This window comes from Xiphophorus couchianus, chromosome 21 (assembly GCF_001444195.1).
Source record: "Xiphophorus couchianus chromosome 21, X_couchianus-1.0, whole genome shotgun sequence".
Classification (NCBI taxonomy): Eukaryota; Metazoa; Chordata; class Actinopteri; order Cyprinodontiformes; family Poeciliidae; genus Xiphophorus; species Xiphophorus couchianus.
Genome location: NC_040248.1, coordinates 23,574,774 through 23,602,131, shown reverse-complemented (window position 1 = coordinate 23,602,131; position 27,358 = coordinate 23,574,774). Strand labels below are relative to the sequence as shown.

At 46.3% G+C, this 27,358-nt stretch overlaps 3 protein-coding genes and 1 long non-coding RNA gene across 7 annotated transcripts; 2 read left to right on the top strand and 2 right to left on the bottom strand.

Moving 5' to 3' along the window:
* The first annotated feature begins 2,631 nt into the window (after positions 1-2,631).
* Positions 2,632-8,847, top strand: LOC114136961 (uncharacterized). Of its 2 annotated transcripts, none has more exons than XM_028005406.1 (11): positions 2,632-2,836; positions 3,799-3,912; positions 3,985-4,164; positions 5,364-5,772; positions 5,846-6,136; positions 6,526-6,549; positions 6,657-6,834; positions 6,907-6,995; positions 7,946-8,017; positions 8,220-8,350; positions 8,422-8,847. In XM_028005406.1, the coding sequence occupies exons 1-11, from the start codon at positions 2,818-2,820 to the stop codon at positions 8,580-8,582; spliced, it is 1,668 nt and encodes a 555-aa protein (XP_027861207.1). In that variant the 5' UTR covers positions 2,632-2,817; the 3' UTR covers positions 8,583-8,847. The 2 variants fall into 2 exon arrangements, with proteins under 2 accessions (XP_027861207.1, XP_027861208.1); XM_028005407.1 differs by lacking the exon at positions 2,632-2,836 and adding an exon at positions 2,981-3,122.
* A 1,162-nt stretch (positions 8,848-10,009) lies between these two features.
* pisd (phosphatidylserine decarboxylase) lies at positions 10,010-19,214 on the top strand. 3 transcript variants are annotated; one of them, XM_028005417.1, is made up of 9 exons: positions 10,010-10,083; positions 12,907-12,950; positions 13,023-13,159; positions 16,535-16,669; positions 16,747-16,848; positions 17,044-17,167; positions 17,236-17,376; positions 17,445-17,605; positions 18,718-19,214. In XM_028005417.1, the coding sequence occupies exons 1-9, from the start codon at positions 10,028-10,030 to the stop codon at positions 18,955-18,957; spliced, it is 1,140 nt and encodes a 379-aa protein (XP_027861218.1). In that variant the 5' UTR covers positions 10,010-10,027; the 3' UTR covers positions 18,958-19,214. The 3 variants fall into 3 exon arrangements, with proteins under 3 accessions (XP_027861218.1, XP_027861217.1, XP_027861219.1); XM_028005416.1 differs by having other exon boundaries at positions 10,013-10,083; positions 12,907-13,159; XM_028005418.1 differs by lacking the exons at positions 10,010-10,083; positions 12,907-12,950; positions 13,023-13,159 and adding exons at positions 15,069-15,181; positions 16,226-16,370.
* Positions 19,215-19,389: 175 nt separating this feature from the next.
* Positions 19,390-22,389, bottom strand: rnf224 (ring finger protein 224). The gene is made up of 3 exons (XM_028005422.1): positions 22,048-22,389; positions 20,279-20,505; positions 19,390-20,036 (listed from the first exon to the last, which is right to left on the bottom strand). Exons 2-3 carry the CDS (start codon positions 20,498-20,500, stop codon positions 19,716-19,718), a joined length of 543 nt encoding a protein of 180 aa, XP_027861223.1. The 5' UTR covers positions 20,501-20,505; positions 22,048-22,389; the 3' UTR covers positions 19,390-19,715.
* A 940-nt stretch (positions 22,390-23,329) lies between these two features.
* On the bottom strand, positions 23,330-25,647 carry LOC114136978 (uncharacterized). Its single transcript, XR_003593898.1, has 2 exons — positions 25,412-25,647; positions 23,330-24,447 (listed from the first exon to the last, which is right to left on the bottom strand). It is a non-coding gene; the product is annotated as an uncharacterized LOC114136978 (long non-coding RNA).
* Between the last annotated feature and the right edge of the window lie 1,711 nt (positions 25,648-27,358).

Below are 27,358 nucleotides of genomic sequence, written 5' to 3'. Positions count from 1 at the left end.
GGGGGGTGGCAACCTTAATATCCCAGAGGGTCACATTTGAGACGATCCATGAATATAAGGACATAGAAGGTAGATATAATACAGCAGTGGGCAGACTTGAGGGACAAGAAATTACTTTTATAAACGAGGATGTCCTGCCAGGTTCAGAGTGGACATTTTATAAACATATTTTCGACATGATGATAATTAAATCACACGGTATAGTAGTCTGTGGTGGAGATTTCAATGTAAGATTAAATCCTTCTGAAGATACCTCTAAACAATCCACTGTTAACTGCAGCATAGATAGGAAGATTAGGAAGATGGTTAAAGAGCTGGGGACTATACATTTTACTCAGCAGCTCATATTCGAGAATTGATGACTTTTTTTATGTATAACAAGTATTTAGGTCGAGTAGAAAAATGTCATATCAGGCTGATCAGTGACGTATGGTGAGGTCATAGCTGGTGAGGCTCTGACTTAATCATAATCAGATGTACAAATATAGACCCTCTGCATGTTATTGTTTACATAAGGACATTTCGCGCATGCGGACAACGCTAAAGACTATTCCTTTACATCCATAGCCGCACTGCCGCCGTAGAATAACTTTAACTCAATCAAACTTGGACATGTACTGTAGATATTCTTCACTTCGTGCTCCACAGCAAAGGGAAAAACCGTCAAAGTGAAACTCAAATCACGTCTTTCTCGCTCTCAGCATCAGAGCAACTACGCGCATACTCGTTGCCATAGCAACTGACAACAACAAAACAAAAAAAACACTGAGATATTTCCCACACAAAGAGCAGAACATTATTATTACTATTATTACATTATTAGTAGTATGGCTTTAGGCTTAATGTTTATTTTGCGATTATTAATAAGTGATTGCTGTGGTAAGAGGAGAAAACTATAAATATATTGCTGCACTTTACTCCATGGCTAGCTCCATGGCTAGCTCCATGGCTAGCTCCATGGCTAGCTCCATGGCTAGCTCCATGGCTAGCTCCATGGCTAGCTCCATGGCTAGCTCCATGGCTAGCTCCATGGCTAGCTCCATGGCTAGCTCGCTGTTTCTGTCTCTTACTCTGCAGTTGTGGAGTCACAATGTATGGGTCATGAGCGCCCCCTGCCATGAGGCCAGAGAACTGCCTGCCTCACCTCGAGTCTGTTCTCTGGTTTCTGATCGCTGCTCAGCACAGAAACAGGTTACACACACAGTTTGTGATGCCACAAGGTTAATTTAGCTGATTTTACTCGTGTGTTTGAAGAGGAAAATAAAAATTTCCACAGTGCTCCAATGTAAAGATGTAAAACAAAAATTTATTCCACTGTTTTTTGTGCCATCCTTTACAAGAGCAACCAAATTCCTAAATAACCCCCACAAAACCGTGTGGCTCTGTCGATTTTTACTTGCAGCACCTTTCCTTCTCTCTGCTCTCCTCTAACCTTGTTAAGGCTCCAGCGGCACACCTCATTTACATAAATTGCAAAATGGCCAATTAAGTTATAAAGCATACAAACTTAAAATTAAACACTTATTCACAATAAACCGTTATGAAATTAGGTACATGCAATATAATAACGAAACCTAAACCTCACCAAATGCATTTATTAAATTACTAATTAAACAAATAAGTTTTAACAGTAACTGAATATTTTGTACATTAACTTGGCCTCCACACAGTTGGTGACAACAAACTGAACATTATATAAATAAGCTAAATTATGGAAAATCAATTCATACATTAAATGTTTTTTAATCATTTTATTTGTGACATACAGGCAGGAGGCTCAGCTCAGCTGCTGCTGCTTCACCTGCTGCTGCTTCACCTGCTGCGCTTCCAAGCATTTATATGGGAAAATGCAAAAATTCAGCGATTTTGAAGAAAAAAAATAATCAGAATTGGCAAAGCTAAATGAAAAACAAATACTTTATAGTACAAACCACAGGGTGAAAATAGCAATATAAATTATTTTATCATTATATATTATTTTTCCATGAAGACAAGGGAAGCTCTGTCTCACCTGCCTCTCCTGACCGCACGTCTCTGTGGCTGATGGATCTCTCGGACCATTAACATCTACTTTATATAAAAGTAATGTTACAAAACAAAAACACCGTTTCTATGGAGACTTAACTCTAGCATATCCAAGGGTAAAATTAAAGAAAGGTTAAAGCAAGAAATTCAGACATATATACAGGATAATGACAATGGAGAAGTTTCCCTGTAATATTATGGGGTGCCTGTAAAGCTGTCTTGAGACATCAAAAAGTTAGAAATGTTGCCTTTAGTACTTTCTTTTCCCAAATATATATTCCCAAATATATTAGTGTGTGTTGCAGAATGTGTCAATGATGGGCACTACCTTAAAATACTGTGTACAACTACGCTTTATAAACTTCGGTCCATTTGTAATATTTTACTGGCAGATTTTAAGCCACATTCAATATGGCGGATACTGTGACGTATCGCAGCAACGGTCTGCATTATCATGTCTATGCTGCATACTCCACTAAGTTAGAATACTTTTTAAAGTATGACTTATTTTTCTCTGTCCCCACGTGCAAATGTTAATATAAATACCCGGAAAGCTCCAACCACGTGACTGAATTACCATGGCAACGGCCTCTGGCCGAGTCTGTTTCCAACATCTAATAATAACAATAGATTGTATTAAAAGCCAATTGAACTCTGAGCTTCTACCTGCATGTTAGGCTGCCTGGTTCAACAAGGTTCGGTGAGGTTCGGTAGGTTCGGTAGGTTGAGTTCATGTGGGTTTTACTAACCGCTTCCTGTTGATGGGACATCTGGAAACCAGCTCTCCGCAACATGACGACAGGAATTGGAGGTGAATTTGGTTTTGGTCTAAATCTCCCAACCGAACCATTAACCAAGTTCAGTCCGGTTCAAACTTTTTATCTGGTTTATTGTGGCTTTTATTTTGACAGTCTTCCCCTCTTGAGTTGTTGAGTGTTATTATTTTGAAACTCCCGGCGGAAATATGTTAGAAAAACTTCCGCTAGCGTTGCGCCGGTCCCAAAAAGTGCATCCCCGATCGGTGCGGATAATCCGGCTCCAGTGGGCCGGGAAGCCGCCGAAATGAGCCCGAGGAGCAGCTAGCGGACCCCGGGAAGGTAACCTGCCGCTAAATGTCCCGGTCCGTCCCGTTTTCAGAGCTCCACACGCCGCCCAGTATGCTAACTGGAGCTAGCATCTGCTACCTGCATCAGGGTAAACAGTCCCGACCAGATCCAGAACCTGCTGGTTCTGCTGGGAAATATCTGGATTAGGCTGGTTCTTTCTGCAGCCGAGGAGAGGACACACCTGGACACTCCTCCCCTTAAATCAAACCAGGTGTCGGGTCACGTTGCTGTCCTAAATCTGATCACATGACCGGAACCCGCCCTACAGGTTCTGCGACCTTCCTGATGGCAACCATCCCCGACCCCCGTCAGGGCCTTCAGGTCAAACCAGCCTGGTTTCCATGGAGACGGCTCCACCCTGCTGGTTCTGGGTCCAGGTGTCCTGCAGGTTGGGACACTTGGATCCAGAACCAGTCCAGAAGGGTTCTGGTTCTGGACCGTCCTGCTGTTTTTTCTGTCTTTAGACCAATCAAACTGCAATGTTTCTCTTGGCCTCTGATTGGCTGAGTCTGATATCTGATCATGTTTTATTCTTTCTGTCCTTCATTGTCCAGAACCGGCCCAGAACGTCAGGTTCTCAAAGAGTTTCCTCTGATTGGAAACTGATCAATAATCAAAGATGCTGCAGGTTTTTTCTCAGTTCACCTCTGCCTTTCTCTCTCTCCAGGCTTTGATATGCTCTCTCGCCCGCTGACAGAGACCCACCGCAGGGGGCGTGGCCCGACAGCAGAAGCCCTGCCCACTGATCTCCCATTGGTCGATGCAGACGAGGCTCCTGCAGGTGGTTTTGTCTCTTCTTTGTTGGTTTGTGCGTCCACCGGTAAAGGTGTTAACTCCAGCTATTCACCTGCAGGAGGACCCGCCCCCCCGGCCCCTCCCTGCTGCTCCTGCGCCTCCCTCTTGCCCCGCCTCCTGGCGGCTCACCGCATGGAGGTGCGGCGCCTCCTACGAGGAGCTTTGTCGTCTCTCGGCCGCCGTATGGACTCTCTGGAGAGGAAGAGGAGGAAGAGGAGGAAGGACGGAGGAAGAGGAGGTGGGTCCATTTCCTGCGACTGAAGAGGTTAATGGGGCGCTGGCGGTTAGGGTTTCTTGTTTATCGTAATAAAGTTCTTCTACCGTTACGATAAATGCAGATTAATGATGTTTAAACTCTAAAACTGCCTGTGTTGTTGGGTTGTTCACCCTTGTATGTGTGTCGATAAAATAGAAAAAATAATATAATGAAGTTATTGAGAGCATTTTACTGATGCAAATCACACATTTATAAGACTGCTGACCAAAGGACTGAATACACCTGGAGATGTTAAAGGTGTTTGTAGGGCCCTGATTGGTTCTTGTTTGCTCTGGTAGGTTCTGTTTGGCACTAGTTGGTTACGGTTGGCCTTGATTGGCTGTGATTGGCCCCTATTGGCTTTAGTTAGCTCTGGTTGGCCCCGATTGGCTCTGGTAGGTTCTGATTGGCTCTGGTCCACACTGGTTGGCTCATAGCCAATCAGAGACCTGAAAAAAGGTCATGAGTAGATAATGAGTTATTGTCACTTATTATTATCACAATTGTAGCACAAAATATGATTTAAAATGGATCCATCATGCCTTTAAATCCTTCCTTTTCACATGTAACTCATTCACCTCTGGTCTGTATAAAGTAGAACTGCTTCGCTCTGAATTCCTCGTTTACCTGTAATCTGGTGTTTTACAGAAACTTGGTTTTTTTTGTTTTTGAAAGGAATCCGGGATTAGTTGAACATGTCGGCCTAAATATGTTGTATTTTTTTAATAAACTAAAATATTGCTATTTCTGATAATTCCTTCAAATTATCAAATTATTCCTTCATGTTCTATTATATTTTTCACCCATGGAGGTCGTCATTTTTTCACCGATGGGTTGATTAGGTCATCAGGTCAGAACTAAAACATGCAGGATGCCGGCCCTCGAGGACCGACTTTGGGCCCCCCTGCTATAAACCCTTCTTTCTTTCATGACGAATTCTGCCCTGCCAGTAAAATGCTCACTGCAGAAGAGACGCTTGCAGTCTGGCTTATTAAAAAACACACACACAAAGCGTAGCCTGGCGGGGGGGCACGTAGAGCCTGGCAGCCCGCCAGGCCTGTAATACACTGGGGGAGAGCCTGCTGAGGAGGGTGAGGAGCCTTCTACCAGGTGTCCAGAGGCTCCTCCCCCTTCATCATCTGCCTTAGTCACCTAACCTCACCTGCTTTCTTCCTCACCAGGTCCTCCTAGTATCACCTGCAACTCCTTCTCTTGCTCACCTGCATCGTTGCCTCATGTCATCACTTCCTCTTCGTGGTCACCCTCCGCTTCATCAGACCGTATCAACCCAACTCCTTCCTGCAGCTTCAGCCAATCAGAGCAGAGTAGGAGGGGCAGTGAAGGAGAGGAGGTGAGGAGGAGGAAGAGGAGGAGAAGCCATGAAGGCTTTCTTCCTCCAGGGAATGAGGAGGAGGAGGAAGAGGAGAGGTTTGTGGGTCAGATGGTGGTCTCTGTCAGAGGAAGAGGAGGACCTGAGGAAGCAGAGACAGAGCCTCTCGTCCTCCATGACTTCAACCAGAGGAAACGCAGACGAAGGGTCAGCCAATCAGAGCAGGGCTTCAGCGTGCTGGTGAAGAAGAACGGCTACAGGTGAGTCCGGGTCGCTGAAGGTGTGCGGCGCACCCAGGTGACGCGATTCTGACGTGCTCTGCTTCTGTCCTAGCTCCCAGCATGCACTGCTTCCTCTGCAGGCGGCCGAGATTGGCCAGACCTGTGGCCAATCACAAGCCCTCGCTGTGCTGCCTGGACGGTGGATGTTTTGTGACATCATCACGCACCTGTCCTCCAAACGGACCCACCCACAGCCATGGCTGCAGAACCCCACCCCAGTGCTACACCTGTCTGCCGTTGCCATGGAGACGGTGTTAGACTGGGTGAAGGGCGGAGCCTATTGGAGTCCTCTGCGTTCTCTGAGGGACTGGACAGCACCGCCCAGTTTGGACAGCGACCACAGGTAGGGGGCGGGGCCGTGGGGATGAGGGAGGGGTCTGTGGGATCTGAACCCAGGACTCCCTCGCTGCAAGGCAGCAGCCGCTGCTCCGTGAAAGCTTTATCATGGATCGATTGCTCAGGCCTGAACGGTAGCAGTTCGTCATCCTCCCTCTAGGGGTCACTGCCAGCACAAGGTCGGTCTGGCTATGTAGCTGGCTGTTTGGTTAATCCGGACGTTGCCGTTGGAGACGGCGTGCTCCAGGTTTTCCTTATGTCTGCGTCCAGAGTCTGTTACCATGGTGATGGACTCATTGGTTCCTCCTGTTTCACCTGATTTATTACCAATCAGCTGATTAATAAGTTACATGAATAATCCATTTATTTACTAACTAACTTATGTTTCATCCTCAGCTACATAAGAAGACCGACAACCAGGTAACAGATTACCTGAAACACACTGTGTGTGTGTGTGTGTGTGTGTGTGTGTGTGTGTGTGTGTGTGTGTGCGCACGCGCTAATAGGTGAACCCATCTCTGTTTCAGCTGTACAGGTTCTCTCCAGGGTCATCACAAGCTGTGGTCCAATCACAGTACCTGGAGCCTGTGGTTGCCAAGGCGACGAGCCTTGCCCCTAAATTTATGTTCAGCCAATGGGCTGTCTGCTGCCCTCCCTGCTGACCAATCAGCAGCGCTCTCAGAGTTTCACAGCACAAATGTGAAGGTGATGATGATGTTGATAACGGTAATGATGATGATGATGACGATAATAATGATGATGGTTCTTGTGACCCAGCTCAGTAAACGAGTGTCGCAGATCAGAATACGGCGTGCGTCGCCGCGGGAGACCCCTCTCACACCAATGGGACTGCCCAAAGCGAAACGGTAAGAAAACAGACAAAGTTTCTCCAGCATTCAGCAGAAATTAGTCCGATGGGTTTTGGGAATCCCGTAGAAACCTCAGAAATAATCAGTTTAATGATGAAGTCATCTAGTTATGTTTGGCCATTCTGCTGCCTGGAAAGTGCTGGTGTTTCTGATGTTGGTGGGGAAACGTTTCCCGTTTACACTGCGTCGCCAAGACACTTTCAGTCAGCTGCAGTTGTCCTGCCAGATCACTGGGTGGCGCTAGTATTTTAACAGTAACCCGTCTGCTACATTTCCTTTCCCAGACGTTACGCTGTCCGCCATTGTTTCTGTTATTCGGCTGTTGAAGCACAGAATAAGCCGTAGGCTCTGTGCTTGAGCGCTCTCAGTACTTGGCTCATCTGCTGGGCGTCACAGCACCGCTCCAATCTGACACCTGGTTTCAAAACGAGCCGAAAGGGGAAAGGTCACTTCTTAACGAGCGGCTGGACCGCAACAAATAGGTTATGGTTCAGCTGAAGAGTGGCGCCGTGTCAACGGGCCTTAGAGGAGAACTGTCATTATGAAGATCTTTGTAACTTTCGCACATCAGTCCGGTTTGGACCTCCACATCCCATCAGGCCATCGGTACCAACATTCAGGAAGCTGGACTTCCTGAATATCTGACCTGTGTTCCAGTTTTTCCACAATCCCAGTTTAATTTTGAGGATTTTTCCAAATTTTCCTCTAGAGTGATGATGGTTCTGACCGGGTTGAATCCTCAGAACCTTCTGGATTTAACCAGCGTCTCCATCCACTCTGTCTCCCACAGCTGGAGAATTTCCTGGTTTCTATCCAATCAGAGCAGAGAAACGCTGCCAATAGATCTGGTTGTGGAAGGTTCTGGTGAACCTGTCAGAACCCGACCTCAGGAGCAGTTCAGGGCGGTTCTGGTTGATGATGACGATGATACTTCCTGTGTTCCTCAGGTTGAAGAAGAAGGAGTTCACCCTGGAGGAGATCTACACCAACAAGAACTACGAGGCCCCACCCAACATCAGGTAGGTACCGGTACCGGACCTCAGAGGTCCGACAGGATCTCTTCTGGTGTTGCTTTCTGTAGTCGGTGCTGACAATCAGGGCAGTCTGCCATTAGATCCTGATTGGCTGATGACTGTTGCTAACATCATTTAGGGTTACAACCCATAGGTGACAGCGTGCCTTCAACTCAGCTTCCCAGCATGCTTTGTGTGTTTCCTGCAGGAGCCTGGAAACCATATTTGAGGAGCCTCGGGAGAAAGATGGAGCGCTGCTCCTGATTGGCCAGCAGAAGCGTCGCCGGCTCCTCCTCTTCCCTGACTTCACTCAGCCCAGGAAGAGGAAGAAACCCCAAGGTCCGCCATGAACCCAGCACCTCTGGTTCTTCATCAGCATCAGACGCTGATCTGCTTCCTGTTTCCTCCAGGGCTGGGTCTTCCTGTTTCTTTGGTGCCCAGAAAACGAGCCGCAGTGCGGCGACACGTTCACGGCGGCGGGCTGGATGACGGCAGCGACCTGGACGTGATGCTGGTGGAGCGCCTGAGCGAACTCGATGACTTCCTGACTCAGCAGGGCCTGGACGTATGACATCATTTCCTGACAGCTGACTAAATGGACACACCAATGGTGACGGTGTGAGGAGGTGAATGGAGACATGTCTGCAGAGGCTGAGCCTTGGATCAGGCAACACCCCCTCCGGGAGGCTCCACCCTCTACAGATACACCTGTGGACTGCCAGTCTCTGCAGTACCCTGTAGTACTCTGTAGTACTCTGGAGTGTTGTGAACTGTGATGTTTATTTCTGATGAAAACTGTATTTTTGGACAAATAAAGTAATTTCTTGTCTGAAACATTTTCTGGCTGTCCAATCGTCTGCCAGCAGCTCAGGCTGTGATTGGTCCATCTTACAGAACAGGCAGGTCCATGGAGGCTCAGTCCAGCTTCTCCATCAGGACTTCGAAGGACTCCAGAATCTTCAGCCACAGGAAGCCAAATCCAGCTTAACATCACACGACCCAGAGGTCATGTGACCCAGGGGTCACATGAGCCAATGACCTCTGAGAGGGTCCAGGAGGGGCTCTGAAGTCGACTACCTGCAGTTCTAACTGTGATTCTGATGTTCTGGGTCAGCGGTCCTGAAGGCCTGCTGAGGATTTTTTCTGGTGTCCATATGATGTTTCTGCAAGTGAAGCTGGAACCCGAACGGGTTCGGAACCAGATTGGGTTTTATTCCAGCTGGTTTATCAAGCTTCCCAGCGGCTTCTAGTCCGTTTAATCATTTGAACTCTGGTTCTGATTTTCACTCGGTGTCAGGTGGTTCTGATGTACTGAAGTTCTGTCAGAACTGTTGTGGGGGTACTAAAAGGTTCTGGTTGAATCGTATTGTCCAACCAGACTGGGCTGACTTCGTAGGAACAGAACCGATCAGGTCTTGTGCGAAATTCTGTTCCCCTGTGAAAATCTGCCCCCTTGTGTCGGGAGCGCGCATTGCAGCCAGAGAGGCGGATCTGACCATTTTCACGGCGCTTCTGATCGATTTCTCGGTAAAAACAACTCAGTTAATCATTTAGTTTAATCGGCTGCTATTGTTTACAAAATTGTAAAAATAATTAAATAAACGAGGTCTTTTTACGCTGTTTTGTGTTATTTTAAACGCCAAGAGAATCGGTCTTTTTCTAACTTTTGTCACTTCCGCCTGACAGAAATAAAAGTCAGTCACCAAAACACAGTTTTCCAACACGTAGTGTGTATTTATAATTCTTCATTGCTGATATAAGAGGATGGCTGAAAGCAGGGCACAAAAATTAAGACTTCCTGAAAAGACGAGAGCGTGGACTTTCTGGTAAATCCCGTTCTAATGTAAAATATGACACCTAGAAATTTCCTTACTACAGTAATCTGTCATATTTTCGTCTTTCCTTTATCTAAAAATCTCCGGTACCGCTAGGGAACAGCACTGCGCCTGCGCAACCCTCTTCAGAGGAAGAAGAAGAAGTCTGACGCAACATCTGCTGACGTCACATCCTACGAAGATGATGGCGGTGTCCACAGCGAGGTTGTTGAGCGGAGCATCGAGAAAATGCTGCAGGTAAATTCAGCTGGAACACCTGAGCTCTTTAAGCAGGCCAGGGGCGATTCTAGGGTCTGACCTTTAGGGGGGCTGAGCCCCCAGCAGGGCTAAGACCCATGAGAAGATATTCTAAATCTAACTGCTTATTTACATACATTCACAAACAAAATTAAGAGACATGTTGTCAGTAATTCATATAATAAAAAAACAATGTTGATTTTACTCAAACATATACTTATAAAGAGTAAAATGAGAGAAACTTTACATTTTTTCCAGAGTTGCATAAACTCAGTTTGAAACAGAATCTCTAGATTACATCATAGCTGCTAACATCTGCTAACATTAATGAGACACAAGCAGATGTGGAGTCACTCAGTCCTAGTGGGGTCTGCTGCCCGGAAATTGTAATAAAATCTACTCAAAACGATGCAGTTCATTTGAAGAACATTTTACTAAATTCATAGGATTAATAAACCTAAAACCAGTTTATTATCAAGGTAGAAGGTCAGATTAATGACTAGTGAAAATGAGTCCTTAACCTGAACTTTATTTAAAAATCATACTTAGAAATTGTATTACCCTTATTTAATCTGAATGTTATGCAGCTGTTGGCCTTTTATTTTTACAAGAATGAATGTCCATCTATGGAAAAGTGGACATGATGAGTCGGGTTTTAATATTTCAGTTCACAGTTCATGAAGTGAGTCAATCATAGTTTCAGTACCAAACACCTTTCTGTTCACACAGAACCAGCTTGACCCAAACATCCTGCACTGTTCTTTAGTTTGACCTTATTTAAGTGACTCCAGAGAGATTTGGAAATGAATTACAAAACAACACAACAGTCACTAATCAAACTTCAAAACAGACCAATAAGAGAAATTAACAAGGTGAAGAACCAGGATCAGACTGACCCATTACTTATCCAAATATTTTGCACTTATACAACATTTTGTACTGAACTACAAAATACTCTTCAAATAAATAAAGCCAATGCTGTACACAATTTCATTCATAAACATAAAAATAATTCTAAATTAAGTACTGCATTGACACTTAAAATTGCCCATTGCAAAAACTTGCTAAGCATAATATTTTGCATTGTAAGTTGTCATCTGAATAAAGATGCTGATGATACAAGTCTGGCCTCTTTTAGCTGGTTAAAGATATATATATATATATATATATATATATATATAATTTATAATTGTTCAGCGCGTCTTTTAACTCACGTCTGTAGTTTTAAAAGCGTTTTTGCTCCTAAGGACAGTGAATCGAGTCCAGGATGTTTTAAAAAGACGCGGCTTGATTGCAGCTCACTGCGGCTGCGCAGTGTCCGTCTCTAGGCAACCGTGACGTTCAGCGTCGGTCCGTAGCGTTCTGGGGTCCTTTAGCTCCCGAGTCGAGAATTTAGCTGACCTTAATATAGCCTGTGTTTTATTTTGGTCATTATTGTTAAACTTAGTGTTGATGTGTTTATGATAGGCGTTTCTATCGGACAGTTAAGCATCGGTTCAATACGATACTTATATAAATATCATTATTATTATAAATAATAATGGAGGAAGTGGGTCTAAGAGAGAAATTCAAATGATTAACTTTGAATCAATCATTTAATGGGATGCACATTTAACGGCCAAATATGGCACGACTCCGTATTTTACGGGATGAGTGGCAACAGTGGCGGCTGGCCAGTAGGGGGCGCTTGTGCGCCGCCCCCTTTAAATTGTTTAGATAATAAATGATTTCTATTCTGAACTGCAAAATACTTAGAAATGTATTTATTCATACTGTGTGTCCAATAGACATGTTAGAATTTATTAAAATAGTAAATACATAATTCTAATTGCTCACATTGTGCACACTTCCCATGTGCAGGGCGCCGTCCTAATGAGAGTGTATGTAGGCGCATCAACTTTTGGCAAGCAGGTGATCTGAGGCTGACTTTTAATTGGTTGTTTAAGGTTTTCCACAGGGCGCAGCGCTCTGCGTCCCGGACACACCCATTTTGTTGTGTCATTACTGGTAGAGCGTCAGTACTGGCTAATTGTTTTAAAACATTGTGTGATTGGACAATCCCCGATTCGACTCATTAGCGCAGCTGCAGTTCGTTAGGTCGATTCACGTTTGCATTAAGCAATGCATTTTACTGCTTTCCGTGTTTGCTATTTCAAAGTTCTGGCACGGAGGAAATGTGGACAACAACTGGGGTAAGAAACTTAAAACATCTTTCAGAAAAATGCAAACGGCACGAAAACAGCCGCAGCCACCTAGACAATGCAATGAAGCTAAGTTTTTGGGGGAAACTTAGCATAGCTGAAAGGTGCTTTTCAACTCTGAAAAGAATCAAGACTTTTCTGAGAAACTCAATGACTCAGGACAGGCTGAATGCATTGGCCATGTTGTCAATGGAGAAAAGACTAGTCACAGAGATGACTGACTTTAACAAGCATGTAATTGAGAAATTTGCAGGGCAGAAGGAAAGGAGGGCAAAATTCATGTTCAAATAGTGCTATTTTTTAAGATTTGTTTTGTTTGTTTTTCATTTGTTTGTTTGTGTGCGCCCCCCTCAGTTTTTTTAGCACCAGCCGCTACTGGTTTTAGGGGTAATAAAACTGTATTTTAGCACCATGTGACCATCGTTTGGGGTCAGTTTGGGGTGATGTGATGGTGAATGTTATGTTCCCTAAGTAAGTCCAGAACAGGCTGGTGTCTATTTCGGCTCGTTTGCTGGTAACAAGTCCGCTCTTCTTCTTCTTCTCGCTCCTACCCGCTGCTCTCTACCCCCCTCCCCAGGGAAAGGCTGGGCCTGTAACAGTTAATGCGCTGTATGTGTTTCAGGGCGCCGTCGCCACGCTGCAGCCAGAGCCGCAGCCTGAGCAGCGGTGAGTCCCTGCAGGAGGTAAATGATGATGACATCAGATCTGTCAGCCAATCAGCTTCCTCTGCCTCTGCAGGTCTCCGCCCACTGCCCCGACCCCGGCCGTTTACCCTGCTCATCGTTACGGGAGGCTGTTACCTTGGTTACCATCAGTACAAAAGGCGAGGCCAACTGGATGAAGAGGCTGCACCCCATTTAGCCACGCCTACTCAGGTAAGACACACATGGACCTTACCACAGGGGCCGCTTTTCATTGGCTGATGCCCATTCTACGTGGTCACGTGCGTGGCCGTCTCACAAACACACTTAGCTTCCCGTTAGCTAAGTACAGCATAATGGCAGAACTGATACAACCTCTACACCTTGTAGCCTGTCTGCTACACAGTCTGACGTTAGCTAAACTGATCAATATGCAATGTGTCTGTATCTGACATACACTAAAGGTTTTATTTTAGCAGAAAAGGCTTTGGACTAAACTGTTACTCCTGTTAGCCACGTTAGCACCAAGTACAGCTAGTCAGTCAACCATCGCTGTGTTCAGGGAAGCGCTGATTAATAATCGAGAAATAAATATCAAGCCTGGAAACTTGATATCGTAACAAACTGAATGTTATGTTTCTAACGTATCTTTGCTCGTCTTGCGGGGAGCAGGCGGTTGCCATGGTAACAGGTGTGCTTAAACTACAGAGAGAGAGAGAGTAAAAAGGTAGGAATGGTTTTGAGTTGATCACCTGTTCAGGTTATTTTACCTTTGTTTCCCTTTGCTGTGGCTCATTACAGCCGCTGTAGTTTCTAAACGTTGGACTAATTACCTCGTTAGTTTGTGAGTTTACGTCATTCACAACAAACATCAAATAGAACAAATATATTTCATAAAATTTTAACAAACAAATGGCTTCTACCGTGATAATTATGTGAAATTAAATGAATTATATCCCAACTTCAGAAGATTTGCCTTTACCTTTACAGAGCTCTTTGGTTCCTCCTATCAGACTGTAGCTTCTCATATTGAGGTCAAAGTTCAGATCTACCATAACTGACTGACACCTGCTGGCCTCAGGTTTGCAACCAGCTTGTGACTGAGAAACCAGTAACCTCCTCCCAGTTGATGACATGAACTTGTTAGTTCCTCTGTCCATTTAGCAGCTGATATATTGTGAAAATCCGCTAGAAATGATTCACTAATCAGTCATGTTTACATAGAAACAACCAGGCTGTGTTTGTGAGACTTGCGGTCACGTGGGTCGGTTGTGGGCGGAGCTTGGTAAGGTCCATTATGAGGTGGAGCTAGTTCAGCTGCATGGTCCCACTGAGACCTATAGCAAAGTGGGTGAAGTTTATGCCTCCTAAATGTAAAGAGGGCGTGGTCTAATGGTGGGGGAGGTAAAACCCCTGCCAGAAGGTCTCAACCGTTTTTGATGTCACTTCCCCTTTTCATTTTGTCTTGCACAGTTGGATTGGTTCTGACCTAGTTCTGAAGCTGGGTCCGGTTTATTCAGAGATCTGAGACACAAGTTACCGTGGCAACATTAAAGCCACAGCAGCAGAGGCATGTGTTTGTAAACACTCAATTCAGACACTGGAGCCGTTACCATGGTAACCCCACCATCACTTCCTGCTCCGGCAGTGGACCCGATCATGTTTCGGACTGCAGGTGAACCTGCAGGTGTTCCTCCTCAGAACCGACCAATCAGCAGCTGGCTTTCTTTCTGAGCATGTGCAGAACTGCTTATGTAACAGGGCAGGGTTAACCAATCCCGTGGAGCCAAGTCAGTGACATCACTCAGGTGGATGACCTCACTCTGATTGGTTCTCTGGGTGAAAGGTGAAGGTGATGTCACACAGTCCTGCTACCTCTCCTTACAGCCAGCCTGCCTCCTGATTGGTCAGATAGCCTGCTGTGATTGGTCAATCAGTAACCATGCATTACAGCAGCAGGCTGTGATTGGTCAGCTCCCAGCTGATTGTTGATCAGCGTATTGATTAGCAGAGCGATGACTCAGCAGTACGAAGGACCAATCGTGGCCATCGATCCGGATTTTTCCATCACACCACGGACTCTGACCCGTGTGCTATTAATATCCGCGGCGTGGCAGAGTGGGCGGAGACTAGCCGCCTTAACCCCAGCCGCCTCCTCCTTCTCCTCTTCCTCTGCTGCCTCTGCGGCTCAGCCTCACTCGCCATGTGCCGCCGGCCCACTCAGCTCCCGGCGCCGGCCCGACCCGCACGCTCATGGTGAGGTTCTGCAGGCCTGCGCGGCCCGACCGCGGCCCGCTGCGGCAGGTGAGGCGGTGGCGGGGCGAGGGCGGCGGCAGGGGAGGGGGCGGAAGGAGCGTAGCTGCTGGACCTTTCAGGTGGGAGAGAGGAACCCTTCAGAACCGGCCCCGGCCTGACCTCTGACCTGTAGCTGCTGCCTGCCTCTGATCCAATCCAGCTGCACGCTGAGGTCCGCTCCGGCTACCGTAGAACCTGGCTCAGGCACCACAACCAGAACCTGTAATCATTTCTTTACTCCAGAAACCTACTGATCCGATCAGGAACCAGATCCGTTCTGAGAGCAGAACCATTACGATCAGTCTGGGAGAGCCGTCAGCGGTTCTGGACAGAGAGACAGAGACAGAGAGACAGAGAGACAGAGAGACAGAGACAGAGAGAGACAGAGAGACAGAGACAGAGAGAGAGAGACAGACAGACAGACAGACAGACAGACAGACAGACAGACAGACAGACAGACAGACAGAGAGAGAGAGAGAGAGAGAGAGAGAGAGAGAGAGAGAGAGAGACAGAGACAGAGACAGAGAGAGACAGACAGACAGACAGACAGACAGACAGACAGACAGACAGACAGACAGACAGACAGACAGAGAGAGAGAGAGAGAGAGAGAGAGAGAGAGATTATCAGGAGATGAAGCCAGATTAGCGCAGATTACAGGTTGCCATGGAGATGGCATCTGATCCACTGGAAGCCTGCTGACCCAGTTATCCAGCCACTGGCCCGGTTCTACTGGTTCTGGATGGGTCCCTGATTCAGAGTCCCTCAGCTGGTCCGGCCGGAACCAGAACCGAGCTGGACCTGGAGGTGGGGGCTAGTTAGCTAGCTGCCTAACATCTGGCTCCTCCTGTGCTGACCTTTGATCCTCCTGATGCTCCGCCTCCTCGTGCTCGCCGCCTCTCATTGAAGCCTGTTTATGACTGGTTTAGTTTTCAGATTGTTGTCTTCCTGTCAGCTGACCATCGTGTCTCCGCCCCTTTTCTTTATGCTCCGCCCCTTCCTGTCAGGCTCCGGGTGCCTCGTTTGGCTCTGCGTCACCGTCTGAGCGCGCTCAGTAGTGGTGTCTGTCGCCCCGCCCACTGGCACCGCCGGCCAATTGCTTTCCTCGGCTTCTTCCTGTCTGTCAATGCCCTGCGGCCGCTGGCCAATCGGGTAAGAGCGGCTCTGACAGGGCTTCTGATTGGATGATGAGAAAAGGGGAGGAGAGCGACCATATATGTACACCCTGTTGTGTTTCTTCCTGCTGCTCTGCGACCCGAGGGAACTGGAACCGGCCCAGCGCCCAGTGATGCTGTAGTTTTTGTTTGGACCCGCAGGTGGCGCTTTACCGGACCTTCCCGACCCGCTTCATGTCCCGGGCCTGGGGCCGGCTCAATGGACTGGACCTACCTACCTGGCTCCGCAAACCCATCTACTCCCTCTACATCTGGACATTCGGGGTCAACATGCAGGTCTGGACAAGAACCAGAACCAGAACCAGAGTGGTATCGGCTCCTCTGACAGTGTTGTTCCCCTGTTTGTCCACTAGGAGGCAGCAGTGGAGGACCTGCATCACTATAAGAACCTGGGCGAGTTCTTCCGCCGCCGCCTCAAACCCGCGGTCCGACCCGTCTGTGCCGCTTCATGCCTGGTAAGCTCCTCCCACCGGAACCAGAACCAGAGCCTTACATCCACTCTCTGACGGGACGGGCAGATTGATTTGGGTATTCATCTGAACCTCCTCAGTGCGGAGGGAAGAACCAGCAGAACTCTTTGGTTCTGGTACTGTCGGGTCACCAGCTGGTACTAGTTCTGTTGGGTCACTGGGTTCTGGCTCTGTTTGCAGACATCACCGGCTGATGGCAGGATCCTCCATTTTGGGCAGGTCCAGAACTCGCAAGTGGAGCAGGTGAAGGGCGTGACCTACAGCCTGGAGAACTTCCTGGGACCGCCCAGCAGGCCGAGCCCGGGTGAGCGGCGCCGACCCACCAGAACTCCGGTTCCAGTTTGGGTACTGACCTGTGCGGTTCCGTTTCAGACCCGGCGTCCTTCCAGGACCGGCTGCTGTCGTCTCCGGACCGCGCCCTGTTCCACGTGGTTGTTTACCTGGCGCCGGGCGACTACCACTGCTTTCACTCGCCGGCCGACTGGAGGGTGGAGCTGCGTCGCCACTTCCCGGGTGAGTGTTTGCAGGGCGACGAGCGGGTCGTCACCGTGCCGGCGCTCACCGCTCCATATCACCGCCAGGCTCGCTGATGTCGGTGAACCCGGGCGTGGCGCGTTGGGTCAAGGAGCTGTTCTGCCTCAACGAGCGCGTGGTGCTGAGCGGCCAATGGCGGCACGGCTTCTTCTCCCTCACGGCGGTGGGCGCCACCAACGTGGGCTCCATCAGGGTCTACTTCGACCAGGTGAGTTCCTGCCGGAGGTCTGGCTGGCCAGATGAGTCCGGGTCCACCGGAACCCAGATGGGTCCCACTGAAGGCTCAGAGGGAAGAACCAGTTCCTACTGGAGGCGGGCTCTTGGCAAGCAACGGCCAATCAGAACGCTACGAGCAGCGCTATGTTTAGTTCAGAAGATTGAGGGGTAAAACGGCAAAACGAGGAAAAAATGTCGGATCAGAACCAGAATCACAGCAAACAGCTGAGTCCAGAACTTTATCCGTGCCTCGGATCTTAAATGTGCGTTCACTCCAGCCCAGTTTAATCCGCTTTAATCCAATTCCAGGGCCGGTCCGTTTCAGGTGTGAATGCTAATCGGACTAAAAAAAGCGAACCCTGATCCGACTGACAACTTTGCTTCGGACCGGTCTGGTCCAGTCCAGTTTGGTCCTGTTTGGTCTGGTCAGTTAGTTAACTCTTCTTAGCGTTCTCTGTATCCAGGGAGGGAACCTGAGTTAGCGTTAGCCTACGTATCAAAACATCAGCAGTTTTCTCAGCTTTAATTTAATATTTTATAGAAATCGGGTAAGAAATATGACTATTTCTGTGACAGATTCCTGCTCATTGGACCCGTCTGGTTTTGCAGATGTGACTCGCAGTAATGGCCGCCTGCAAGAGCTGCGCTAACTTTAGCGCAAAACAAGAACACTCACCAGTTCCCACTTGTCAAACCGTGTAATCAGTAGAACGTTGTTGGACGGCATCTCCTACCTAAGCTGGTGAGCAGCAGCCATGTAAGACGCCGACGTCCGGCTGGTCATGTGACCCTACAACCAGATAATGACTGACACACTGAATGGTGTTTGTTTGGTTTAGTTTTGTGCTGAAGAAATTAAGGAAAGGGTTTTATTTTAAAATAAATCTTTAAATTAATAAAAGTGAATCTAACAGAAGTGGAAGAAATGACCCTGGTTATATGCATATTTTCACACCAGAGAAAAAGTGGGCATATATTTATGCAAACTTTGACCAAAGTTCATTTTTCTACATGCTGATTTGTGCGTAAAATGTGGCGCTGCACATTTTTTGTGCTGCTTTAGACGTGAGGCCCTGGTCTGACCCGGTCTCTTTTCTTCCTCAGGAGCTGCGGACCAACGCTCCTCGCTACAGCAAAGGGTCGTTCCAGGACCGCAGCTACGTTGCCACGAGCGACCAGGTGAAGGCCAGCGAAGGGGGTGTGGCCTTGTGTAAAGGCGAGCCTGTGGGCGAGTTCAACCTGGGCTCCACCATCGTCCTGCTGTTTGAGGCGCCGGCAGATTTCACCTTTGACCTGCAGCCAGGACAGCGAATCAGGATGGGGGAACCCCTCGGCAGCCTCTGATTGGCCAGAGGCCGTAGCGTATTTTTATTGGCTGGGGACTGTGAGGGCAGAGCTTTATGCAGGACGGACAGAAGACACGTGCTTTGTGCCTAAGCTCTGTCTGCTCCACACTGCTGCCTGTGGCCAAAGGTTGAACTTCTGGTTGGTAGAAAGCACTGTGACATCATCAGTGAGGTCCTGATTGGCTGAGAGCCATAAACTGTCAGTTTGTTTATTTTTGTAAATTATGTGTAAAGAATAAATTTATACTTTGAGCAGCTTCGGATTTGAATCTTTACCAGAAAAACCTTTTATGTTTGCTCACAGAGGCAGTTTAGTTCCAGTCTGGGTCCAGTTTGGTTCCAGTCTGGGTCCAATCTGGGTCCAGTTTGGTTCCAATCTTTGTTCCAGTCTGGGTCCTGAACTAGTGATGGGGCACCAGGACTTGCAGCTGATCTGGTATTTGATCTGGGGTAGTTCTGACGTGTCAACTGGACCTTACAGTGAATCAGGTTCTGATCAGATCTGCTTTTTCGTCTCCATGGTAACAAAGGATTTATGAAACAAGCTGCAGATGAGATCAATGAGATCAAAGACCCAAAACATTAAAGCTTTTATTTGATGTTTCTGAACACGAAACATTTCAAAGCTCTGATTATTGTTCACGGCGACCCAGAGCCGACCCGGTTCTGACACAGAACTAACCCGGAACCAGGAAATCTAGGATGCACATCAGTACCGGGCCTCATCCAGAGCCGGGTCGGTTCCGGTCCGGTCTGTCAGCCTCGCCCGGGGCAGCAGAACCAGCAGCAGTGCCAGCAGGACGGCGCCAGGCAGCAGTCGCCGTAGCGATGGAATCGCGGCTCCGCCAGGCCGCCGTGCCGCCAGCCGTCATCGGGAACTTCCTTCCCAAGCCAAAGCTTCCCATCGCCAGATGAAGCTCCGCCCCTGGGGGCAGAGCTTCGCGAGGAAGAGGAGCAGGAGACGAAGGTCTGCTGGGCCTTCACCGCCAGGAAGGACGCCAGGTCCAGGTCCAGACCGGCGGCGCCACCGCGCGGCCGCGGCGTGTTCTGCCGACACTGGGGACACGGGATCCACGCCTGAGGAGGAGGAGGAGGAAGAGGAGCGCCTTTAGGGTCGACCCGACTGCTGATGACACGTCCTGTGAGGAAGATCAGACCGGTCCTCTAGTGACCTTTGACCCGGTCAGGTTCCCAACAGAACTCATGACGTCAGTGAAGATTCAGCACTTCAGAACCCGAGCTCCGGACCGAAACCAGAACCAGAACCTGGACCCTGTCAGGGTTAGGAAACAGCCCTCCTGCTGACCTCTTGACCTCACCTGCTCGTTGATCACCGTGTCGAGTCTCTTCAGACACGCCTGGCAGAAGGCGTGGCCACAGTGGAGTCGCCGTGGCAACCGCGTCAGCAAGTCGTAGCTGCCGAAACACACGATGCACGCCAGGTCCGGCCTCCTGCCCGACATCGCCGTCTCCATGGCAACAGAGGAGCAGGGAGGGGGGGGCAGGGGATCATCATCCTCCTCTTCATCTTCATGAATCATCTTCCCTGTCAGGATCAGATTTATTAAAACGTTTCAGCAGAAAGTTTTACAACATGAATCTTGAAAATAAATCGACAACAATTTCAAAATGTTTATGAATGATTCATTTATGGATTAAAGGAGATCAGGGTTTCGGCTGTTTTTCACTTTCCTGGAAGTTTGTTCCAGGTTTGTGGCGCATAGAAGCTGAATGCAGCTTCTCCATGTTTGGTTCTGCTTCTGATGCAGAACCAGAACCAGCAGGTTGATCCAGCAGCAGATCTTTAATCCGTCCAGTGATTTATAAAGTAGAAATCACACAGAACCGGGTGGTGTAGAACCGGGTGGTGTAGAACCGGGAGGTATAGAACCGGGTGGTGTCTCTATCTTCTTGGTTCTAGTCAGAACTCCAGCTGCAGCGTTCTGGTTCTGAATCTCAGTCTGACCGGCTCCAGGAATCCTCTGCTTGGGATTTCCTCCAACCAGACGCCACCTTTAATGGGAGCAATGGAATCCATAACATGTGAAGCTTCGAGTGGCTTCACATGCTCATCTCCATGGTAACAGCTGGAAGGCCAGGAGGAAGAGCAGAAGTATTAAACGTTCTGCGGTGCTCGGCGGATAAATGATCAGACGTCAGAGACTCTGGAAACATTCACAGCCTGACTGATGATTCAACATCCTGAGTCGGACCAAAGGTTTTAAGAACATCTCAGCTTTCTGCCTCTCTGTCATTAAAATCTCCCACAAATAGAAATAATCAGTGAATATAACAGATAGAAGGTCATTAGTCAGAAAATGTACATATTTAGGGGTTTTCTATAGAATCTGTCAGAGCTCATTAATGACCTTTTAGCAGAGTAGAGTCAAATTTTCCCAGAAAACCCTTTTTATCGTTTAGTGAATCATGAAATATTGCAGCAATCCCCCTTATTCTTTCTATTGTCACTTAAAACATTTTAGTGATTAAATGATTGCAGCTTCACAGTTTTGAACTGTTTTTGTTAGAAACAGCATCAGGATGCTGATCTAATGCTGAGCAGACTGAGTGTTCATGAATTTAAATTTAGATTTCTGCCTTTAGTTTTTCTGTTTTATGTGAATTTTCTGTTCGTAGCGTCTGAGACTGCAGCGTGGACGAGGTTCTGCTCCCAGAACCGGCCGGTTCTGATGATGGGCAGCTCCGCCTCCAGCTGGTGTCTTCAGATCCATTTGGTTTGGATCCATCCTGATCCGATTGGTTCTTCTGGAGCGATGACCTCATTGCTCACGTTGTCCTGTGATTGGATGAAGGACTTCTTGCTGCTACGACATGAAATACGTTTGTGGTGAGAAGGGTTTTTTTCCAGCTTGATTTAGGGTAACGCCATCTGGTTTGTACAGACAATGTTACTGGAACAGACTGGGAACAGACTGGGATCAGCATGCTGGATATAAAAATGTCTTTTTACCATGATTATAATCGGTTTGGGGTTTTTCTTAACCAAAATAAAAAGTTTCTCTTAATGTTTTCGATTGGATGAAATGATTTTCCCCCCTATGTTCTGATTGGTCAGATAGAAACTCACCTGGGTTTGTTGTATTCCTCCTCTTCTTCCTCAGTCTTCATCGTTCCATGTTTATCTGCTCTTCTGTTTTGTTTCTGTGTTTCTCTTCTTGTTTGCTTTATTTGGTCTCGACGTCTTCCCGCCTCCTGTTTACTCGTCTTCTGTTGGCTTTGATCGTCTCCCAGAGAGAGAGACTCGCCTCATCAATAATTCACCAACCAGGTGAAAGCTGACCTGAAACAAAATCCTCACCTGAACAAGATCGACTTCAGCCTGTTGTACTACAATCAATACTCGTCAATAATAACAATAATAATAACCTGAGAGAGGTTCAGATCAATATAGAAGCGCAAAACTAATGATCCTGATAATCACCTGCTGATCAATACCAGCTCCTGGAACCAGATCAGCCAATAGAAAGTGGAGCCGGGTTCAGGTTTCTGGTATCGGCTCCGCCCTCCGCACAGACCACTGTCGTCATGGAGACGATGAGGACCGTACTGGTTACCGGGTCAGGACCTGCTGGGTTCAGTGGTCACTTTCCCAGTCAGAGCATTAATGGGTTTGGACCTCTTACTGGTCCAGAACCATCGCAGCAGACTGACGAGTTTCTTTGTGTTTCAGACATTAAATAAAAAGCTAAAGTTAATCAGAGGAAATAAAAAACTAGATGATTAAATGAATTAAAACCAATCAGAAAGTTTGTACACCCTGAATAAAGCCAGCAATAATAATTATCACTAACCACTGATTTTGGTTCAGTTTCTCTTTTCCCATCAAATCTGCAGAACCAGAACCGGTCTGAGAGAGAACCTGTCTGGCAGCATGGAGTAGGCTGAAAGCAGAAACACATCCAGTCCAGTTCAGGCCATCAGAACCATCAGAACCATCTCTTGTTGTCTCGTTCTGTTCTGGTTGTTTGTGTCTCTGATCGTTGGCTTGATTTGTTTTCTGGATTTCTAGTGTATTTAAGCCTGATTTCCTGTTTTATTTTGAAAGTACTCGTTCTTGGTTACTTCAGATTACTAATCCGGTTCCAGTTTCTACAGGACTGTAAGCCAACTGAACTAAATAATTAATACTGTATTTATAACCACATATAATAACTCACATTCATTCAGTCACATTCACCCATTCACATACAGAGTATTGTGTGGAATCGAACCCACAACCTTCTGGTCACAAGACGACTGCTTTACCCACAGAGCCACTGCGGCTGCATCCGGAATGGGGCAAACGGCGCCCCCTGCTGGGCTGAAGGAGTTTCCTGTTTATATTTTTAGACATAAACGGGACATAAAAAGCAAAGCAAATAATGTTTTTATTTTGTTCGTCATCTACAAGTCGCTGCGACATCATTCTGCTTCACATAGACTTTGAAAAATCCTTCATATTAAAAATGATGGTGGTGAAAACAGAAATACTTTATGGAGAAACATTTTTCCTGAATCCAGAAATAAAACAACAAAATAATGATCTACCATTTATAAAATCCCTTTGTTTCACAGCCATGATCTCTGCTTGGTTCTGGACGTGAACATGATTGGGTTCGTTTTCCTGCTGATGGAACAAAATCTGATCAAAATCTTTTTGTTTAAAATAAAATTCTAAATGTTTTTCTGAACTTTGATCAAATATAAAACCATTAAACGGGATCTGATTTATATTTTATATGTGAAAATGATTTAAAGCTGTAAGACAAAGTCTTCTGTCTTCAGGTGGAGTTGTCATGGCAACGGCAGAAAGGCAGCCATCTTGTCTTTTTGAAGGAATTAAAAATCTAAATAAATCTAAAAAATATAAAAACCAAACATTTAAATCTCTTGTTTCTCAGAGTTTTAACAATCTTTGATGTCCTGAAGCTGTTCATGGGCGGGTTCTGTCCTGGTTCTGTCCTGGTTCTGTCCGGGTTCTGTCCAGGTTCTGTCCTGTCCTCCAGAACCAGGATCGATGGTCCAAAGTCAGTTTGAACCGTTTCCTCTGAAGTCTCTAAGCTTCGGATCTGCGGCCCGGTTCTGGTTCCGTTGGTTCTGGTTCTGGTTCTGGTTTTGCAGATGTATCAACGTCTGGTCAGCCCTGAAGTAGAATATCTGCTAATGAGCCAATCACAGTCCTCTTTCCACGGTGACATCACTTCCTCCTGCGACAGCGGTAGCAGCACGCTGGGCACCGCCCCGCCTCTTCCTCCTCCTCTTCCTCCGTCACCGTGTAGGGGGGCGGGGCCGAACCCTTCTGGGCGTATGGGTTCTCGCTGTTCAGAGCCACCGGATTGGCTATCACTGTTGCATCATCTGAGGGGCGGAGCTTAGCCCGAGGGATGGTCACCTGACCGTACGGGTTCTCCAAAGAAATGTTGATTTTTGATGACATATTGATGATGTCACAGGAGGGGTCGGAGGGGGGGGAGGAGGAACAGCCAATCTAGAGAGAAAGAGAGATTGATGTGAATAAAGTTTCATTAATACATAACAAACATCTATGATGTCACTTCCTCCACATTATAACCAATCAGGTCAAGTTTATGCTTCCAGGAGAAACAATCGATTAGCTCTGCGAGTCAAACCTTAACGAGTTTAATAATCTGAACTAAAAGTTTAATAATCTGAACAGAGCGAGTTTAATTCATTTAAATCTGTTTTAAGATGGTAAAACCCTCTGAGGCAAAAATCTGCCTCAGCAACAACCAGGTTACACAAAACTAAACCAAACTAAACAAACTAAAACATTTACAGATTAAAGCAGTGGTAGATGAAATCCAAAGAAATGAGATCTGGAGCCGATTCCGTCTCTGAATCCTCGCTTCTCTTTCTCTGTCCAACACCAAGAACCTGCAGCAGCGTAAAGAACGGCCAGCAGCAGATTGCTGCAGCAGGGACTTTAAATCAGCTGCAGCACAGTTTTAGAAACCAGCATCATCAAGTGGTGGTTTCTCCTACAGGAGGCGTTGAGACGCTGCGGCCTAGTCCAAACCTGACAGCACATTCATATCCAAAACATCTGATGATCCATCAGAACGCTGCTGACACCAGGTTCTGACGATCAGGATCCGTCACAAAACACGACCTTCGTTTTAAAAGCTAACAACTAATTTGATAATAATTTCTCCTCATGTAAATATCTGAGCGACAGTAGGAACCACAAGTTTACATACACCAAATAAAAACATGTCCTCGTATTTTTACTGACCCGGTTCTGTCAGGAGGAACGGGTCAGAACCGTAGCAAACCAGGAGGAAACCAGAACATCCGACCCAAATCATCAGTTCAGAGGCAACCTGCCAATATCTATCTATCTATCTATCTATCTATCTATCGATCTATTAATACATGAACAGTCTGTAAGGTTTTCCAGTTTCAGGTTTGTTTTCTAGTTTGAGACGACTCACCTGTCCTCAGGTGTGTCCACCTTTGTCTTCTTCTGTCTCTCTAAAAACAGTCCTACTCTTCTGGCAGGTTCTTCTTCTTCTTCTTCTGTCTGAAACAGATTCAGGTACTTTGTGTCTGGAGAAAAAATAAAGTTTTATTTGACCGAAACAATAAATCTGACTCGTCTCTCTCTCTCTCTGCTGAGTCTCTTGACCGCCTCGCCCAAACCTGTTCTACCTGCCAGCACTCCCTCCCTCTCTCTCTCTGTTCATTCTCTATGTAGCTCGCCCACAGGGCCGCCGCCGCCGCCTCCTCTGGGAGGTTTGACCTCTTAATGTCTGAATATCTAAAAGCAGATTTCCTTTGGTTTCAGATTTCTGTTTAAAGAATTTAATGCAGTTTTTTATTAGTGAAAAATATGTTATATTTTATTGCTGTTTATAAATCCAGCTTTAATAAACTAGGATTTGGTTAATGTGTCCTATTTGTATTTCATGAATATTTCAGGTTTGCTTTTGTTATGGATTCTGTCTTTTCCTGTTAGCCTCTTATCTGCTTACACACACAGGCTGCAGCTTACATTACCATGTTTATGTGTGTCAGACTGAACCTGATTAACTGGCCTTTAGGGAGGAAACAGATTGAGGAGAATAAAAACTCAACTCTAATCTTTGCCTCACTTGGTTCCGTCCATCAGCTGAGCCCAGCTGGCCGGCGCCGGACGGCCCACTGGACCAGTCACTCTGGTTCTGATCCGTTTCTATGACGTGTAACATTTGATCATTTTTCAGAATTAAAGCCTGTTTTTATGTCACCAAATCTCATGATTTCTCAAGGTAATTTACACTGAGGGGTTCTGGTCGGGTTCTGGTATCGGACCTGGTGGAGCTCAGAGACAGAATGAATGAACTTTTACCCTGTTGTTGCTATGCAACCAGGTTCAGAACCAGGCATTAATGAGCACATTTCTGAAATCAGACATTTTCTGGAAGAACAACACAAATATCATCACCAAGGAGTAAAAGCAGGAACATTAAAATATAAAGTTATAGAAACAGAGAATAAAAATCTTATAAAATCTAAGTGAAAGAGAGCTGTAAATATTTGCAATTATTGAAATTAATTGTTTTTCTTGGGATTTTGTTCATTTGTTGTTTTGTATGAAATGTTTTTTGTATTGATTTTAAATATGTTATAACCAAATATTCTAGTTTGATTTCCTCTCAATGTTGGTAGATTTATTTTATATTTATTCAAGTATTTTGTTTCTTATTTTAGAATTTTCTCTTTTCTCTTGTAATTTTTCTAAATCTTTCATTTCTTCTGGTATTTCTTTCTGTTGGCATTTTTTTTTATCAGTTAATATATTTTAGTAGTTTATTCAATTTGATACTTTTATATATTTTAGAGTCAAAATTATTTCAAAATGAATTGTTTTTATTTTATTCTGAATTGAATGATTGACTTTGATTTATTGTTCATAAATGTTTTCCTCTGTGCCGAGCGAAATGTGTTTCCTGTTTGGAGGTCATGTGACCCCAGAGCAGTAACAAAAAAAACGGAGGACAGTGAACGCCTCATGTTTCTGGAACCAGTTGGACAGAAACTTTGACTGTTCCTTCATTCCTCTCATTTCCAGCTCAGAGCTCCGCCCAGGGCGGGGGCTTACTGGTCTCACTGGTTCCATTAACAACCCTCCCCCCTAGTTTGATCTGGTCTGTTTTTCTTTATTGAAACTTTAATCAATAATAAAACTCGCAGTAATAAAACTAATTTACAGCCATCAATTAGATTTTAGTGATGATGGTGATGAAGATGAAGACATCGTTTTCCAGTTAAGCGGCTTTCTTTGAAGCCCATCATGCTGCGCTCCATACCGCCCCCTGTGGTCGTCTTATAAAGATTAAACTTATTAAACTGTCCTGGTTTAACTGCTTCCTGTTTAGATGTTTCGATGGATTTTATTT

Excerpts from the sequence above, each read along its gene's own strand:
- LOC114136961 (XM_028005406.1), top strand. Across the intron at positions 3,913-3,984 it reads TGCAGACGAGGCTCCTGCAG|GAGGACCCGCCCCCCCGGCC; the intron begins GTGGTTTTGTCT and ends ATTCACCTGCAG. Across the intron at positions 6,996-7,945 it reads GGACTGCCCAAAGCGAAACG|GTTGAAGAAGAAGGAGTTCA; the intron begins GTAAGAAAACAG and ends TGTGTTCCTCAG.
- pisd (XM_028005416.1), top strand. The coding sequence starts at position 10,028 with ATGATGGCGGTGTCCACAGCGAGGTTGTTGAGCGGAGCATCGAGAAAA. Across the intron at positions 10,084-12,906 it reads GCATCGAGAAAATGCTGCAG|GGCGCCGTCGCCACGCTGCA; the intron begins GTAAATTCAGCT and ends TATGTGTTTCAG. Across the intron at positions 16,849-17,043 it reads TCTGTGCCGCTTCATGCCTG|ACATCACCGGCTGATGGCAG; the intron begins GTAAGCTCCTCC and ends CTCTGTTTGCAG.
- rnf224 (XM_028005422.1), bottom strand. The coding sequence starts at position 20,500 with ATGATTCATGAAGATGAAGAGGAGGATGATGATCCCCTGCCCCCCCCT. Across the intron at positions 20,037-20,278 it reads ACACGGTGATCAACGAGCAG|GCGTGGATCCCGTGTCCCCA; the intron begins GTGAGGTCAAGA and ends CCTCCTCCTCAG.